Source organism: Siphateles boraxobius, unplaced genomic scaffold (genome assembly GCF_051911475.1).
Source record: "Siphateles boraxobius isolate OS27281-9 unplaced genomic scaffold, OSU_SipBor_1 135, whole genome shotgun sequence".
In the NCBI taxonomy this organism is placed as follows: domain Eukaryota; kingdom Metazoa; phylum Chordata; class Actinopteri; order Cypriniformes; family Leuciscidae; genus Siphateles; species Siphateles boraxobius.
Genome location: NW_027508739.1, coordinates 1395001 through 1412500, shown reverse-complemented (window position 1 = coordinate 1412500; position 17500 = coordinate 1395001). Strand labels below are relative to the sequence as shown.

Here is a 17500-nt window from a genome sequence, read left to right as displayed (position 1 = left end):
CATAAAAGTGCATCCGTCCATCATAAAAGTGCATCCGTCCATCATAAAAGTGCATCTATCCATCATAAAAGTGCATCTGTCCATCATAAAAGTGCATCCGTCAATCATAAAAGTGCATCTATCCATCATAAAAGTGCATCTGTCCATCATAAAAGTGCATCCGTCCATCATAAAAGTGCATCTATCCATCATAAAAGTGCATCCATCCATCATAAAAGTGCATCCGTCCATCATAAAAGTGCATCCGTCCATCATAAAAGTGCATCTGTCCATCATAAAAGTGCATCTGTCCATCATAAAAGTGCATCCGTCCATCATAAAAGTGCATCTATCCATCATAAAAGTGCATCTGTCCATCATAAAAGTGCATCTATCCATCATAAAAGTGCATCCATCCATCATAAAAGTGCATCCGTCCATCTTAAAAGTGCATCCGTCCATCATAAAAGTGCATCTATCCATCATAAAAGTGCATCTGTCCATCATAAAAGTGCATCCGTCAATCATAAAAGTGCATCTATCCATCATAAAAGTGCATCTGTCCATCATAAAAGTGCATCCGTCCATCATAAAAGTGCATCCGTCCATTATAAAAGTGCATCTATCCATCATAAAAGTGCATCCGTCCATCATAAAAGTGCATCTATCCATCATAAAAGTGCATCCGTCCATCATAAAAGTGCATCTGTCCATCATAAAAGTGCTTCTATCATCATAAAAGTGCATCTATCCATCATAAAAGTGCATCCGTCCATCATAAAAGTGCATCTATCCATCATAAAAGTGCATCTGTCCATCATAAAAGTGTATCTGTCCATCATAAAAGTGTATCTGTCCATCATAAAAGTGCATCTATCATCATAAAAGTGCATCTATCCATCATAAAAGTGCATCCATCCATCATAAAAGTGCATCCGTCCATCATAAAAGTGCATCTATCATCATAAAAGTGCATCTATCCATCATAAAAGTGCATCCATCATCATAAAAGTGCATCCGTCCATCATAAAAGTGCATCTATCATCATAAAAGTGCATCTATCCATCATAAGTGCATCTATCCATCATAAAAGTGCATCCATCCATCATAAAAGTGCATCTATCCATCATAAAAGTGTATCTTTCATCATAAAAGTGCATCTATCCATCATAAAAGTGCATCCATCCATCATAAAAGTGCATCCATCCATCATAAAAGTGCATCTATCCATCATAAAAGTGCATCCATCCATCATAAAAGTGCATCGATCATCATAAAAGTGTATCTTTCATCATAAAAGTGCATCTATCCATCATAAAAGTGCATCCATCCATCATAAAAGTGCATCCATCCATCATAAAAGTGCATCTATCCATCATAAAAGTGCATCCATCCATCATAAAAGTGCATCGATCATCATAAAAGTGCATCCATCCATCATAAAAGTGCATCCATCCATCATAAAAGTGCATCCGTCCATCATAAAAGTGCATCTATCATCATAAAAGTGCATCTATCATCATAAAAGTGCATCCGTCCATCATAAAAGTGCATCTATCATCATAAAAGTGCATCCGTCCATCATAAAAGTGCATCTATCATCATAAAAGTGCATCCATCCATCATAAAAGTGCATCTATCCATCATAAAAGTGCATCCGTCCATCATAAAAGTGCATCTGTCCATCATAAAAGTGCATCCGTCCATCATAAAAGTGCATCTGTCCATCATAAAAGTGCATCCGTCCATCATAAAAGTGCATCTGTCCATCATAAAAGTGCATCTATCATCATAAAAGTCGATCTATCATCATAAAAGTGCATCTGTCCATCATAAAAGTGCATCTGTCCATCATAAAAGTGCATCCGTCCATCATAAAAGTGCATCCGTCCATCATAAAAGTGCATCTATCATCATAAAAGTGCATCTGTCCATCATAAAAGTGCATCTGTCCATCATAAAAGTGCATCTATCATCATAAAAGTGCATCTGTCCATCATAAAAGTGCATCTATCATCATAAAAGTGCATCTGTCCATCATAAAAGTGCATCTGTCCATCATAAAAGTGCATCTATCATCATAAAAGTGCATCTGGCCATCATAAAAGTGCATCTATCCATCATAAAAGTGCATCTGTCCATCATAAAAGTGCATCTATTCATCATAAAAGTGCATCTATCCATCATAAAAGTGCATCCATCCATCATAAAAGTGCATCCATCCATCATAAAAGTGCATCTATCCATCATAAAAGTGCATCCATCCATCATAAAAGTGCATCGATCATCATAAAAGTGCATCCATCCATCATAAAAGTGCATCTGTCCATCATAAAAGTGCATCCGTCCATCATAAAAGTGTATCTTTCATCATAAAAGTGCATCTATCCATCATAAAAGTGCATCCATCCATCATAAAAGTGCATCCATCCATCATAAAAGTGCATCTATCCATCATAAAAGTGCATCCATCCATCATAAAAGTGCATCGATCATCATAAAAGTGCATCCATCCATCATAAAAGTGCATCCATCCATCATAAAAGTGCATCCGTCCATCATAAAAGTGCATCTATCATCATAAAAGTGCATCTATCATCATAAAAGTGCATCCGTCCATCATAAAAGTGCATCTATCATCATAAAAGTGCATCCGTCCATCATAAAAGTGCATCTATCATCATAAAAGTGCATCCATCCATCATAAAAGTGCATCTATCCATCATAAAAGTGCATCCGTCCATCATAAAAGTGCATCTGTCCATCATAAAAGTGCATCCGTCCATCATAAAAGTGCATCTGTCCATCATAAAAGTGCATCCGTCCATCATAAAAGTGCATCTGTCCATCATAAAAGTGCATCTATCATCATAAAAGTGGATCTATCATCATAAAAGTGCATCTGTCCATCATAAAAGTGCATCTGTCCATCATAAAAGTGCATCCGTCCATCATAAAAGTGCATCCGTCCATCATAAAAGTGCATCTATCATCATAAAAGTGCATCTGTCCATCATAAAAGTGCATCTGTCCATCATAAAAGTGCATCTATCATCATAAAAGTGCATCTGTCCATCATAAAAGTGCATCTATCATCATAAAAGTGCATCTATCCATCATAAAAGTGCATCTGTCCATCATAAAAGTGCATCTGTCCATCATAAAAGTGCATCTATCATCATAAAAGTGCATCTGGCCATCATAAAAGTGCATCTATCCATCATAAAAGTGCATCTGTCCATCATAAAAGTGCATCTATTCATCATAAAAGTGCATCAATCCATCATAAAAGTGCATCTATTCATCATAAAAGTGCATCAATCCATCATAAAAGTGCATCTATCATCATAAAAGTGCATCTATCCATCATAAAAGTGCATCAATCCATCATAAAGGTGCATCTATTCATCATAAAAGTGCATCAATCCATCATAAAAGTGCATCTATCATCATAAAAGTGCATCTATCCATCATAAAAGTGCATCAATCCATCATAAAAGTGCATCTATTCATCATAAAAGTGCATCAATCCATCATAAAAGTGCATCTATCCATCATAAAAGTGCATCTGTCCATCATAAAAGTGCATCTATTCATCATAAAAGTGCATCAATCCATCATAAAAGTGCATCTATTCATCATAAAAGTGCATCAATCCATCATAAAAGTGCATATCCATCATAAAAGTGCATCTATTCATCATAAAAGTGCATCAATCCATCATAAAAGTGCATCTATCCATCATAAAAGTGCATCAATCCATCATAAAAGTGCATCTATCATCATAAAGGTGCATCTATTCATCATAAAAGTGCATCAATCCATCATAAAAGTGCATCTATCATCATAAAGGTGCATCTATTCATCATAAAAGTGCATCAATCCATCATAAAAGTGCATCTATCATCATAAAAGTGCATCTATCCATCATAAAAGTGCATCTATTCATCATAAAAGTGCATCTATCATCATAAAAGTGCATCTATCCATCATAAAAGTGCATCTATCATCATAAAGGTGCATCTATTCATCATAAAAGTGCATCAATCCATCATAAAAGTGCATCTATCATCATAAAAGTGCATCAATCCATCATAAAAGTGCATCTATCATCATAAAAGTGCATCTATCCATCATAAAAGTGCATCTATTCATCATAAAAGTGCATCAATCCATCATAAAAGTGCATCTATCATCATAAAAGTGCATCTATCATCATAAAAGTGCATCTATCCATCATAAAAGTGCATCAATCCATCATAAAAGTGCATCTATCATCATAAAGGTGCATCTATTCATCATAAAAGTGCATCAATCCATCATAAAAGTGCATCTATCATCATAAAAGTGCATCTATCCATCATAAAAGTGCATCTGTCCATCATAAAAGTGCATCTATCCATCATAAAAGTGCATCTATCCATCATAAAAGTGCATCTATCATTATAAAAGTGCATCTATCCACCATAAAAGTGCATCTATCCATCATAAAAGTGCATCAATCCATCATAAAAGTGCATCAATCCATCATAAAAGTGCATATCCATCATAAAAGTGCATCTATTCATCATAAAAGTGCATCAATCCATCATAAAAGTGCATCTATCCATCATAAAAGTGCATCAATCCATCATAAAAGTGCATCTATCATCATAAAGGTGCATCTATTCATCATAAAAGTGCATCAATCCATCATAAAAGTGCATCTATCATCATAAAGGTGCATCTATTCATCATAAAAGTGCATCAATCCATCATAAAAGTGCATCTATCATCATAAAAGTGCATCTATCCATCATAAAAGTGCATCTATTCATCATAAAAGTGCATCTATTCATCATAAAAGTGCATCAATCCATCATAAAAGTGCATCTATCATCATAAAAGTGCATCTATCATCATAAAAGTGCATCTATCATCATAAAAGTGCATCTATCCATCATAAAAGTGCATCAATCCATCATAAAAGTGCATCTATCATCATAAAGGTGCATCTATTCATCATAAAAGTGCATCAATCCATCATAAAAGTGCATCTATCATCATAAAAGTGCATCTATCCATCATAAAAGTGCATCTGTCCATCATAAAAGTGCATCTGTCCATCATAAAAGTGCATCTGTCCATCATAAAAGTGCATCCGTCCATCATAAAAGTGCATCCGTCCATCATAAAAGTGCATCTATCATCATAAAAGTGCATCTGTCCATCATAAAAGTGCATCTGTCCATCATAAAAGTGCATCTATCATCATAAAAGTGCATCTGTCCATCATAAAAGTGCATCTATCATCATAAAAGTGCATCTATCCATCATAAAAGTGCATCTGTCCATCATAAAAGTGCATCTGTCCATCATAAAAGTGCATCTATCATCATAAAAGTGCATCTGGCCATCATAAAAGTGCATCTATCCATCATAAAAGTGCATCTGTCCATCATAAAAGTGCATCTATTCATCATAAAAGTGCATCAATCCATCATAAAAGTGCATCTATTCATCATAAAAGTGCATCAATCCATCATAAAAGTGCATCTATCATCATAAAAGTGCATCTATCCATCATAAAAGTGCATCAATCCATCATAAAGGTGCATCTATTCATCATAAAAGTGCATCAATCCATCATAAAAGTGCATCTATCATCATAAAAGTGCATCTATCCATCATAAAAGTGCATCAATCCATCATAAAAGTGCATCTATTCATCATAAAAGTGCATCAATCCATCATAAAAGTGCATCTATCCATCATAAAAGTGCATCTGTCCATCATAAAAGTGCATCTATTCATCATAAAAGTGCATCAATCCATCATAAAAGTGCATCTATTCATCATAAAAGTGCATCAATCCATCATAAAAGTGCATATCCATCATAAAAGTGCATCTATTCATCATAAAAGTGCATCAATCCATCATAAAAGTGCATCTATCCATCATAAAAGTGCATCAATCCATCATAAAAGTGCATCTATCATCATAAAGGTGCATCTATTCATCATAAAAGTGCATCAATCCATCATAAAAGTGCATCTATCATCATAAAGGTGCATCTATTCATCATAAAAGTGCATCAATCCATCATAAAAGTGCATCAATCCATCATAAAAGTGCATCTATCATCATAAAAGTGCATCTATCCATCATAAAAGTGCATCTATTCATCATAAAAGTGCATCTATCATCATAAAAGTGCATCTATCCATCATAAAAGTGCATCTATCATCATAAAGGTGCATCTATTCATCATAAAAGTGCATCAATCCATCATAAAAGTGCATCTATCATCATAAAAGTGCATCAATCCATCATAAAAGTGCATCTATCATCATAAAAGTGCATCTATCCATCATAAAAGTGCATCTATTCATCATAAAAGTGCATCAATCCATCATAAAAGTGCATCTATCATCATAAAAGTGCATCTATCATCATAAAAGTGCATCTATCATCATAAAAGTGCATCTATCCATCATAAAAGTGCATCAATCCATCATAAAAGTGCATCTATCATCATAAAGGTGCATCTATTCATCATAAAAGTGCATCAATCCATCATAAAAGTGCATCTATCATCATAAAAGTGCATCTATCCATCATAAAAGTGCATCTGTCCATCATAAAAGTGCATCTATCCATCATAAAAGTGCATCTATCCATCATAAAAGTGCATCTATCATTATAAAAGTGCATCTATCCACCATAAAAGTGCATCTATCCATCATAAAAGTGCATCAATCCATCATAAAAGTGCATCAATCCATCATAAAAGTGCATATCCATCATAAAAGTGCATCTATTCATCATAAAAGTGCATCAATCCATCATAAAAGTGCATCTATCCATCATAAAAGTGCATCAATCCATCATAAAAGTGCATCTATCATCATAAAGGTGCATCTATTCATCATAAAAGTGCATCAATCCATCATAAAAGTGCATCTATCATCATAAAGGTGCATCTATTCATCATAAAAGTGCATCAATCCATCATAAAAGTGCATCTATCATCATAAAAGTGCATCTATCCATCATAAAAGTGCATCTATTCATCATAAAAGTGCATCTATTCATCATAAAAGTGCATCAATCCATCATAAAAGTGCATCTATCATCATAAAAGTGCATCTATCATCATAAAAGTGCATCTATCCATCATAAAAGTGCATCAATCCATCATAAAAGTGCATCTATCATCATAAAGGTGCATCTATTCATCATAAAAGTGCATCAATCCATCATAAAAGTGCATCTATCATCATAAAAGTGCATCTATCCATCATAAAAGTGCATCTGTCCATCATAAAAGTGCATCTGTCCATCATAAAAGTGCATCCGTCCATCATAAAAGTGCATCCGTCCATCATAAAAGTGCATCTATCATCATAAAAGTGCATCTGTCCATCATAAAAGTGCATCTGTCCATCATAAAAGTGCATCTATCATCATAAAAGTGCATCTGTCCATCATAAAAGTGCATCTATCATCATAAAAGTGCATCTATCCATCATAAAAGTGCATCTGTCCATCATAAAAGTGCATCTGTCCATCATAAAAGTGCATCTATCATCATAAAAGTGCATCTGGCCATCATAAAAGTGCATCTATCCATCATAAAAGTGCATCTGTCCATCATAAAAGTGCATCTATTCATCATAAAAGTGCATCAATCCATCATAAAAGTGCATCTATTCATCATAAAAGTGCATCAATCCATCATAAAAGTGCATCTATCATCATAAAAGTGCATCTATCCATCATAAAAGTGCATCAATCCATCATAAAGGTGCATCTATTCATCATAAAAGTGCATCAATCCATCATAAAAGTGCATCTATCATCATAAAAGTGCATCTATCCATCATAAAAGTGCATCAATCCATCATAAAAGTGCATCTATTCATCATAAAAGTGCATCAATCCATCATAAAAGTGCATCTATCCATCATAAAAGTGCATCTGTCCATCATAAAAGTGCATCTATTCATCATAAAAGTGCATCAATCCATCATAAAAGTGCATCTATTCATCATAAAAGTGCATCAATCCATCATAAAAGTGCATATCCATCATAAAAGTGCATCTATTCATCATAAAAGTGCATCAATCCATCATAAAAGTGCATCTATCCATCATAAAAGTGCATCAATCCATCATAAAAGTGCATCTATCATCATAAAGGTGCATCTATTCATCATAAAAGTGCATCAATCCATCATAAAAGTGCATCTATCATCATAAAGGTGCATCTATTCATCATAAAAGTGCATCAATCCATCATAAAAGTGCATCTATCATCATAAAAGTGCATCTATCCATCATAAAAGTGCATCTATTCATCATAAAAGTGCATCTATCATCATAAAAGTGCATCTATCCATCATAAAAGTGCATCTATCATCATAAAGGTGCATCTATTCATCATAAAAGTGCATCAATCCATCATAAAAGTGCATCTATCATCATAAAAGTGCATCAATCCATCATAAAAGTGCATCTATCATCATAAAAGTGCATCTATCCATCATAAAAGTGCATCTATTCATCATAAAAGTGCATCAATCCATCATAAAAGTGCATCTATCATCATAAAAGTGCATCTATCATCATAAAAGTGCATCTATCATCATAAAAGTGCATCTATCCATCATAAAAGTGCATCTATCCATCATAAAAGTGCATCAATCCATCATAAAAGTGCATCTATCATCATAAAGGTGCATCTATTCATCATAAAAGTGCATCTATCATCATAAAAGTGCATCTATCCATCATAAAAGTGCATCTATCATCATAAAGGTGCATCTATTCATCATAAAAGTGCATCAATCCATCATAAAAGTGCATCTATCATCATAAAAGTGCATCAATCCATCATAAAAGTGCATCTATCATCATAAAAGTGCATCTATCCATCATAAAAGTGCATCTATTCATCATAAAAGTGCATCAATCCATCATAAAAGTGCATCTATCATCATAAAAGTGCATCTATCATCATAAAAGTGCATCTATCATCATAAAAGTGCATCTATCCATCATAAAAGTGCATCAATCCATCATAAAAGTGCATCTATCATCATAAAGGTGCATCTATTCATCATAAAAGTGCATCAATCCATCATAAAAGTGCATCTATCATCATAAAAGTGCATCTATCCATCATAAAAGTGCATCTGTCCATCATAAAAGTGCATCTATCCATCATAAAAGTGCATCTATCATTATAAAAGTGCATCTATCCACCATAAAAGTGCATCTATCCATCATAAAAGTGCATCTATCCATCATAAAAGTGCATCAATCCATCATAAAAGTGCATATCCATCATAAAAGTGCATCTATTCATCATAAAAGTGCATCAATCCATCATAAAAGTGCATCTATCCATCATAAAAGTGCATCAATCCATCATAAAAGTGCATCTATCATCATAAAGGTGCATCTATTCATCATAAAAGTGCATCAATCCATCATAAAAGTGCATCTATCATCATAAAGGTGCATCTATTCATCATAAAAGTGCATCAATCCATCATAAAAGTGCATCTATCATCATAAAAGTGCATCTATCCATCATAAAAGTGCATCTATTCATCATAAAAGTGCATCTATTCATCATAAAAGTGCATCAATCCATCATAAAAGTGCATCTATCATCATAAAAGTGCATCTATCATCATAAAAGTGCATCTATCATCATAAAAGTGCATCTATCCATCATAAAAGTGCATCAATCCATCATAAAAGTGCATCTATCATCATAAAGGTGCATCTATTCATCATAAAAGTGCATCAATCCATCATAAAAGTGCATCTATCATCATAAAAGTGCATCTATCCATCATAAAAGTGCATCTGTCCATCATAAAAGTGCATCTGTCCATCATAAAAGTGCATCTGTCCATCATAAAAGTGCATCCGTCCATCATAAAAGTGCATCCGTCCATCATAAAAGTGCATCTATCATCATAAAAGTGCATCTGTCCATCATAAAAGTGCATCTGTCCATCATAAAAGTGCATCTATCATCATAAAAGTGCATCTGTCCATCATAAAAGTGCATCTATCATCATAAAAGTGCATCTATCCATCATAAAAGTGCATCTGTCCATCATAAAAGTGCATCTGTCCATCATAAAAGTGCATCTATCATCATAAAAGTGCATCTGGCCATCATAAAAGTGCATCTATCCATCATAAAAGTGCATCTGTCCATCATAAAAGTGCATCTATTCATCATAAAAGTGCATCAATCCATCATAAAAGTGCATCTATTCATCATAAAAGTGCATCAATCCATCATAAAAGTGCATCTATCATCATAAAAGTGCATCTATCCATCATAAAAGTGCATCAATCCATCATAAAGGTGCATCTATTCATCATAAAAGTGCATCAATCCATCATAAAAGTGCATCTATCATCATAAAAGTGCATCTATCCATCATAAAAGTGCATCAATCCATCATAAAAGTGCATCTATTCATCATAAAAGTGCATCAATCCATCATAAAAGTGCATCTATCCATCATAAAAGTGCATCTGTCCATCATAAAAGTGCATCTATTCATCATAAAAGTGCATCAATCCATCATAAAAGTGCATCTATTCATCATAAAAGTGCATCAATCCATCATAAAAGTGCATATCCATCATAAAAGTGCATCTATTCATCATAAAAGTGCATCAATCCATCATAAAAGTGCATCTATCCATCATAAAAGTGCATCAATCCATCATAAAAGTGCATCTATCATCATAAAGGTGCATCTATTCATCATAAAAGTGCATCAATCCATCATAAAAGTGCATCTATCATCATAAAGGTGCATCTATTCATCATAAAAGTGCATCAATCCATCATAAAAGTGCATCTATCATCATAAAAGTGCATCTATCCATCATAAAAGTGCATCTATTCATCATAAAAGTGCATCTATCATCATAAAAGTGCATCTATCCATCATAAAAGTGCATCTATCATCATAAAGGTGCATCTATTCATCATAAAAGTGCATCAATCCATCATAAAAGTGCATCTATCATCATAAAAGTGCATCAATCCATCATAAAAGTGCATCTATCATCATAAAAGTGCATCTATCCATCATAAAAGTGCATCTATTCATCATAAAAGTGCATCAATCCATCATAAAAGTGCATCTATCATCATAAAAGTGCATCTATCATCATAAAAGTGCATCTATCATCATAAAAGTGCATCTATCCATCATAAAAGTGCATCAATCCATCATAAAAGTGCATCTATCATCATAAAGGTGCATCTATTCATCATAAAAGTGCATCAATCCATCATAAAAGTGCATCTATCATCATAAAAGTGCATCTATCCATCATAAAAGTGCATCTGTCCATCATAAAAGTGCATCTATCCATCATAAAAGTGCATCTATCCATCATAAAAGTGCATCTATCATTATAAAAGTGCATCTATCCACCATAAAAGTGCATCTATCCATCATAAAAGTGCATCAATCCATCATAAAAGTGCATCAATCCATCATAAAAGTGCATATCCATCATAAAAGTGCATCTATTCATCATAAAAGTGCATCAATCCATCATAAAAGTGCATCTATCCATCATAAAAGTGCATCAATCCATCATAAAAGTGCATCTATCATCATAAAGGTGCATCTATTCATCATAAAAGTGCATCAATCCATCATAAAAGTGCATCTATCATCATAAAGGTGCATCTATTCATCATAAAAGTGCATCAATCCATCATAAAAGTGCATCTATCATCATAAAAGTGCATCTATCCATCATAAAAGTGCATCTATTCATCATAAAAGTGCATCTATTCATCATAAAAGTGCATCAATCCATCATAAAAGTGCATCTATCATCATAAAAGTGCATCTATCATCATAAAAGTGCATCTATCATCATAAAAGTGCATCTATCCATCATAAAAGTGCATCAATCCATCATAAAAGTGCATCTATCATCATAAAGGTGCATCTATTCATCATAAAAGTGCATCAATCCATCATAAAAGTGCATCTATCATCATAAAAGTGCATCTATCCATCATAAAAGTGCATCTGTCCATCATAAAAGTGCATCTATCCATCATAAAAGTGCATCTATCCATCATAAAAGTGCATCTATCCATCATAAAAGTGCATCTGTCCATCATAAAAGTGCATCTGTCCATCATAAAAGTGCATCTATCCATCATAAAAGTGCATCTGTCCATCATAAAAGTGCATCTATCCATCATAAAAGTGCATCTATCCATCATAAAAGTGCATCTATCATTATAAAAGTGCATCTATCCACCATAAAAGTGCATCTATCCATCATAAAAGTGCATCTATCCATCATAAAAGTGCATCTATCATTATAAAAGTGCATCTATCCACCATAAAAGTGCATCTATCCATCATAAAAGTGCATCTATCCATCATAAAAGTGCATCTATCCATCATAAAAGTGCATCTATCATCATAAAAGTGCATCTATCCATCCATGATGGATAGATGCACTTTTATGACTTTTATGGACTTCAATACAGAAACAGTTATTCACTGCCATTATAAAGCTTGGAAGAGCCAGGACATTTTTTATTTCATTTTTGGGTTTTTGTAATCAGGCCCTCAAAAATGATACACAAATTTTAATTTAGATTTATCGGGCAATATATCGGTTATTGGCTTTCAAATATATTATCGGTTATCGGTATCGGCCAAAATTTTAATATCAGTGCATCCCTAGTTTACATGAGATAAGGTTTAATCGCAATGTTGCCTAAATTGCATTATGAGTTTGCATGTAAAAGCATCATGTGATCAGACACTCTTAGTCTTCAGACGGATGGTGTTTACTCGTTCATGCACTCAAGCCCTTAGTAACACTGTACCATGGAACAAAGATCATTTCAGATGGTAAATAATGCTCTAAAATATACCAGAGTACTTAACAGGCTCATTCATCACGATATATACAGTAGGCGATCAATCAAAATGCCTATTACCAACATGTGCTGCAAAGGGACGGTTTGCAACACTGCTCGGTAAGGCTGTAATTGTGATGTTTTTACTTGTACATGAAGATAAAACAATGAAGTAATTATAATAATATTATAGCATTTAATCTTGGCTAATTATTTAAATACTACAGTGACGGCAGTGCATGAAGCGTGCTTATATTTTACTGTACAGTACTAGCCAGTGTTTTAAATTATTACACGAGGTGTGCATTATTCCATAAAATAAATAAAACCATATAAAAGCTGGATTTTAGGGTTGATCTGAATGGGAACGGTGAGTTTCTATCACATGGATTTATTTACTTTGTTAAAATTGCGACCAAATTATTTAAAAAATAAACATTTGAAACTACGTTTTAATAATTAACTTATGCATTTCAACTTCAGTTGTCGTTGTATTTCAACTATAGAGCAATTTGTAACGGCTCGACTGTTTGTTTCGACTGAAAATGTAACTATATAATATGATAATGCAGCTATAAGACAAGACGATATTATAAACATTAACATCATGATTTCTGTAAAACTGACTTGACTTACTCAAGTGCTATAAGAATTATGAAGATGGTTGCTTGACCATTTTTAGTTTGTCCTCGTTGTTTTTGTTTGATGTTACTGGCATAGCAAAACCACTAGATTTGTATTTTCCTTGCTTTAACCACAGCGGCCGTGTTTGCATCACATTGCACAAGAAATCTTGGGTTATACGGATTTTTGCAGAAAGCTCAGATTCTCGTCCTTAAACTCCTTGAACAAGCTCATCACGAGTTACATGAACATACAGAAACATTTTGTACATTTTTGTTCCGTAGACTGAATGCCATTCCTGGTTCCCCAACGAACCTTCAGTGATCAGTTCATAATCACACATTTTCTGGCGTTTTTGCTTAAATCTCAGCGGCTCCAAATCTTGAGGTTCAGCTCAAAAGCAGAAGCTGAGAAACTCAGTTCAGTGTGTGTGTGTGTGTGTGTGTGACGGGGTGGTTGGCATGCTAACTCTAAACTAACCTGTTCCCTGTTTTCCTCTGGCAGTCGTTCTCCTTCCGGAAGCCCTGCTAGAAGTGAGAGTCCAGAGCGAGACTGAAGCTCCTGTTCTTGTGTGTGTGTGTGTGTGTGTGTGTGTGGGCGTTCTTATTGCAGTAAATAATTAAAGTAATAATTAAAAAATGCCAGTTTGATTGTAAGGAAGCTCTTGTGTGAGGAGCCGTTTGTTTTCCTCTAGATAAGGAGAGTTTGTCTGATTTTCTACCTGTTTTGTTGTGCGGTTCACTTGTTCATGCATTAGATTGATTGATTGCATTAGTTTGAGTTCTGTTTGCATAATAAATAAAGTTAAAACCCTTTCCCTCTCTGTGAGATTTCTTCATGTGCTAATGATGCTGTACCAGTAGGTGGCGCTGTTTTTTTCAGCAGCTCTGTTTCACACAGAAGCCATTTTTACTTCTGATGGCAGTTAAATTGTTGTTTTACTATATTTTTGTATTCTAGTAAAGTTTATTTCGATCTCTGGACTTGTTAAACACGTCAACTGCATCCAAAACCTGAAGAACACGCCTTCACGTGGGCAGAGGGCATCATGACACGTGCAGTTTGTGTCATCTAGATGCCTTTACAATGCAAAAAAATTGTTCTTATTCAATATTTTTGTCTTGTTTTCCAGCACAAATATCTAAACATCTTTATATTAAGATATATTTACTTGAGAAGCAAAATTACAGGATATATTAAGTCTTGTTTACGGAAAAATGTATTAAAATAAAGTGAGTTTGTGCTTAAAACAAGAACAAAAATCTGCCTGTGGGTCAGAAAACTAATTCTGTTTTCACTTTGAGTTAGATTGATATTTACAAAAATACAAAGGAATAACTCTATTTTTGCAGTTCGTCTGCTCTATTTTTGAAGGCACTATGAATGTCATAACTATGTGTGAATAAAAATTCATAAACATCAATTTGTAATTGTTTTAACATTCCATTTTGACAGTGATTTATGGCTTATGTATTAAAAAAACTCACTTGTATTTGTTGTATTCAGCTAAAATAGTTACTTAAAGTGAGATTTTACATTTAAATAACTTAAGTTTTAATAAAATACTGATTGAGCAACACATTCATGTTCTCTGATGTTGGATAATGGTAAAAAAATTCATCTTTTTTTATTGAGTGTTCTATTTTTAATATTTAAAAATTGTATTTAATATCTGAACTCAAATGACATTTCAATGTTTATTGAAACGTGTTTTTTTTTACAACCATTTAGCTTTAAATATTGTTTCAATATGATTTAAATGTTTTTTTCCAAATTGAAACAAGTATATTATTTACAATAACTTGCTTTAAATGTTGTTTCAATGTTTTTTAATGCTAAAACAGATGACATTTTTCAGCCTTCAATTTTTAAGCACAATCACAAAAAGGTTCAAGTCCCCCTGTGGTGAAAATCCAGCTTTTAGTGTTGTTTATATGTCTATGTGATGTTTTTAATATGCTTTAACACAAATCAAGTGTAAATTCATAAGTCGACAGCATTGCTGAGTATTTTCTCCTTAAAACTGCAGTGAACCAAAGACAGTCTCAAAAACTTTGAAATCGCTGTTGTTTGTGACGTCACAAACCACCTTGTAACCAATCAGATCAACATGTGATCGTCAACGAGTGGATCTCTGAGTGAGTGAGTGAGTGAGTGGAGGCGGGGCTCATTTGCATATTCATAGAACAACGCATACACCAGCGGCACACTAGCATAATCATCCACACCAGCGCACAATATTATTTTTGTTTATAAGCGCTGCAGTTTTGTCGTCTGACGCTTTAAATGCTCGTGCTCTTTAAAGCAGGATGGATTCTGATTGGCTGTCAGTGTTTTTATCTTTCATCCTCCGATATCGTTCCTCGTTCTCATTACAGTTGTGGTGTGGACTCTGCTATTCTTTTATATTTATTATGTAATTTTATTATTTATGATTGTTTGAAAGCTGAACTGAAACCAGTTTCCATCTTCATACTGAATGACATCATGTCATGTGACAATTATCTTCTCTTCTGTGTGAGAAATTCACAGATTATCCTTCTCCACGGGCCTCTTCAGTTGTAGCATAATGTGGGCGTCTCTCTCTGTCTCTCTCTCTCTCTCTCTCTGTCTCTCTCTCTCTCTCTCTCTCTCTCTCTCTCTTTGTCTCTCTCTCCTGTTTTAGCAGTTTGATCGTCACAGCTCGACTGCTAACATGTTTTAATAGCTCCATTAGCTGAAGGCAGAATGTCACTTGCTGCACACAGTCGAGTGTAATGAGAATCACATGCACAAGTGATCACATCACTGTGATTATAAAGCTAAAAGCTGTGTATTACTATATATATATATATATACTAGTGCTAGGCAACGGTTAATCACGATTAATTGTATCCCAAATAAAAGGTTGTGTTTACATAATATATGCGTGCATACTGTGTATTATTTTGTATATATTAAAACACACATATGCATGTATTTAACAAATATTTGCATGTTATTGTATATTTATAAATAATTTATATTATATATAAGTATTTTATTATAAATAAATAAAAGATCTTAGTGAGTGAGTGTGTAAGTGTGAATATGTAGTGAGTGAGTGAGTGAGTGTGTGTGTGTGTGTGTGTGTGTGTGAGAGTGAGTGAGTGAGTGAGTGAGTGTTTAAGTGTGAATATGTAGTGAGTGAGTTTGTGTGTGAGTGTGTGTGTGTGTGTGAGAGTGAGTGAGTGAGTGAGTGAGTGAGTGTGTAAGTGTGAATATGTATAGTGTGTTTGTGAATATGTGTGAGTGAGTGTGTAAGTGTGAATATGTGGTGTTTAAGTGTGTGTGTGTGTGTGTGTGTGTGTGTGTGTGTGTGTGTGTGTGTGTGTGTGTGAGTGTGTAAGTGCGAATATGTAGTGAGTGAGTGAGTGAGTGAGTGTGTGTGTGTGTGTGTGTGTGTGTGTGTGTGTGTGTGTGTGTGTGTGTGTGTTCTGTGATCTTTCACATCTGCTGTGTAACTGCATGTCTCTTCTCTGTCTCAGGTCCAGGTCTTTCTCTCCTCGTCGCTCTCGCTCTGGTTCCCCCAGACGCTCCAGATCTGTGACGCCCAAACGCTCCAGGTGAGTGACATGCACACTTCAGGTGTTTACATGCCTGTCTGTTGCGATTTAAGTTGGTGTACGCCACAGTTTACTGTTATTAAGGTCACTACGCAGTAGCTGATCTGAGTATTGTGTTTACACGAGGTAAAGATTAATCACAATATTGCCAAACTCTCATTATAATCGCATGTAAACGTACTGATTGTGTCTCTGAGGTGTTTGGTTCTGTAATGTGAGTTGATTCTTTCTCTGACCGGTCCAGGTCCCGATCCCGCTCTCGCTCCCGATCCGGCTCCGCTCCAAGGAACAGGTAAAACAATAACACAGCCGGTCAGATGACACGTTTGAACACACAGTTCATAAGGGAACACAAAATCAGTCACATGGGTGTGTGTTGATGGGGAG

General features: G+C 34.4%; 1 protein-coding gene and 1 long non-coding RNA gene across 2 annotated transcripts in view; both read left to right on the top strand.

The window, feature by feature from the left end:
* LOC143737991 (serine/arginine-rich splicing factor 7-like) overlaps positions 1–14344 on the top strand; it is a 22098-nt gene extending 7754 nt beyond the window's left edge. Inside the window, exon 8 of the mRNA XM_077229831.1 lies at positions 14034–14344. Coding sequence (XP_077085946.1) covers positions 14034–14085 — 52 coding nt within the window. The 3' untranslated portion in view covers positions 14086–14344. The remainder of the gene's footprint in view (positions 1–14033) is intronic.
* Positions 14345–16904: 2560 nt separating this feature from the next.
* Positions 16905–17500, top strand: part of LOC143737962 (uncharacterized) — a 6605-nt gene continuing 6009 nt past the window's right edge. The window contains exons 1-2 of the long non-coding RNA XR_013203793.1: positions 16905–17113; positions 17358–17405. This is a non-coding gene — a long non-coding RNA (uncharacterized LOC143737962). The remainder of the gene's footprint in view (positions 17114–17357; positions 17406–17500) is intronic.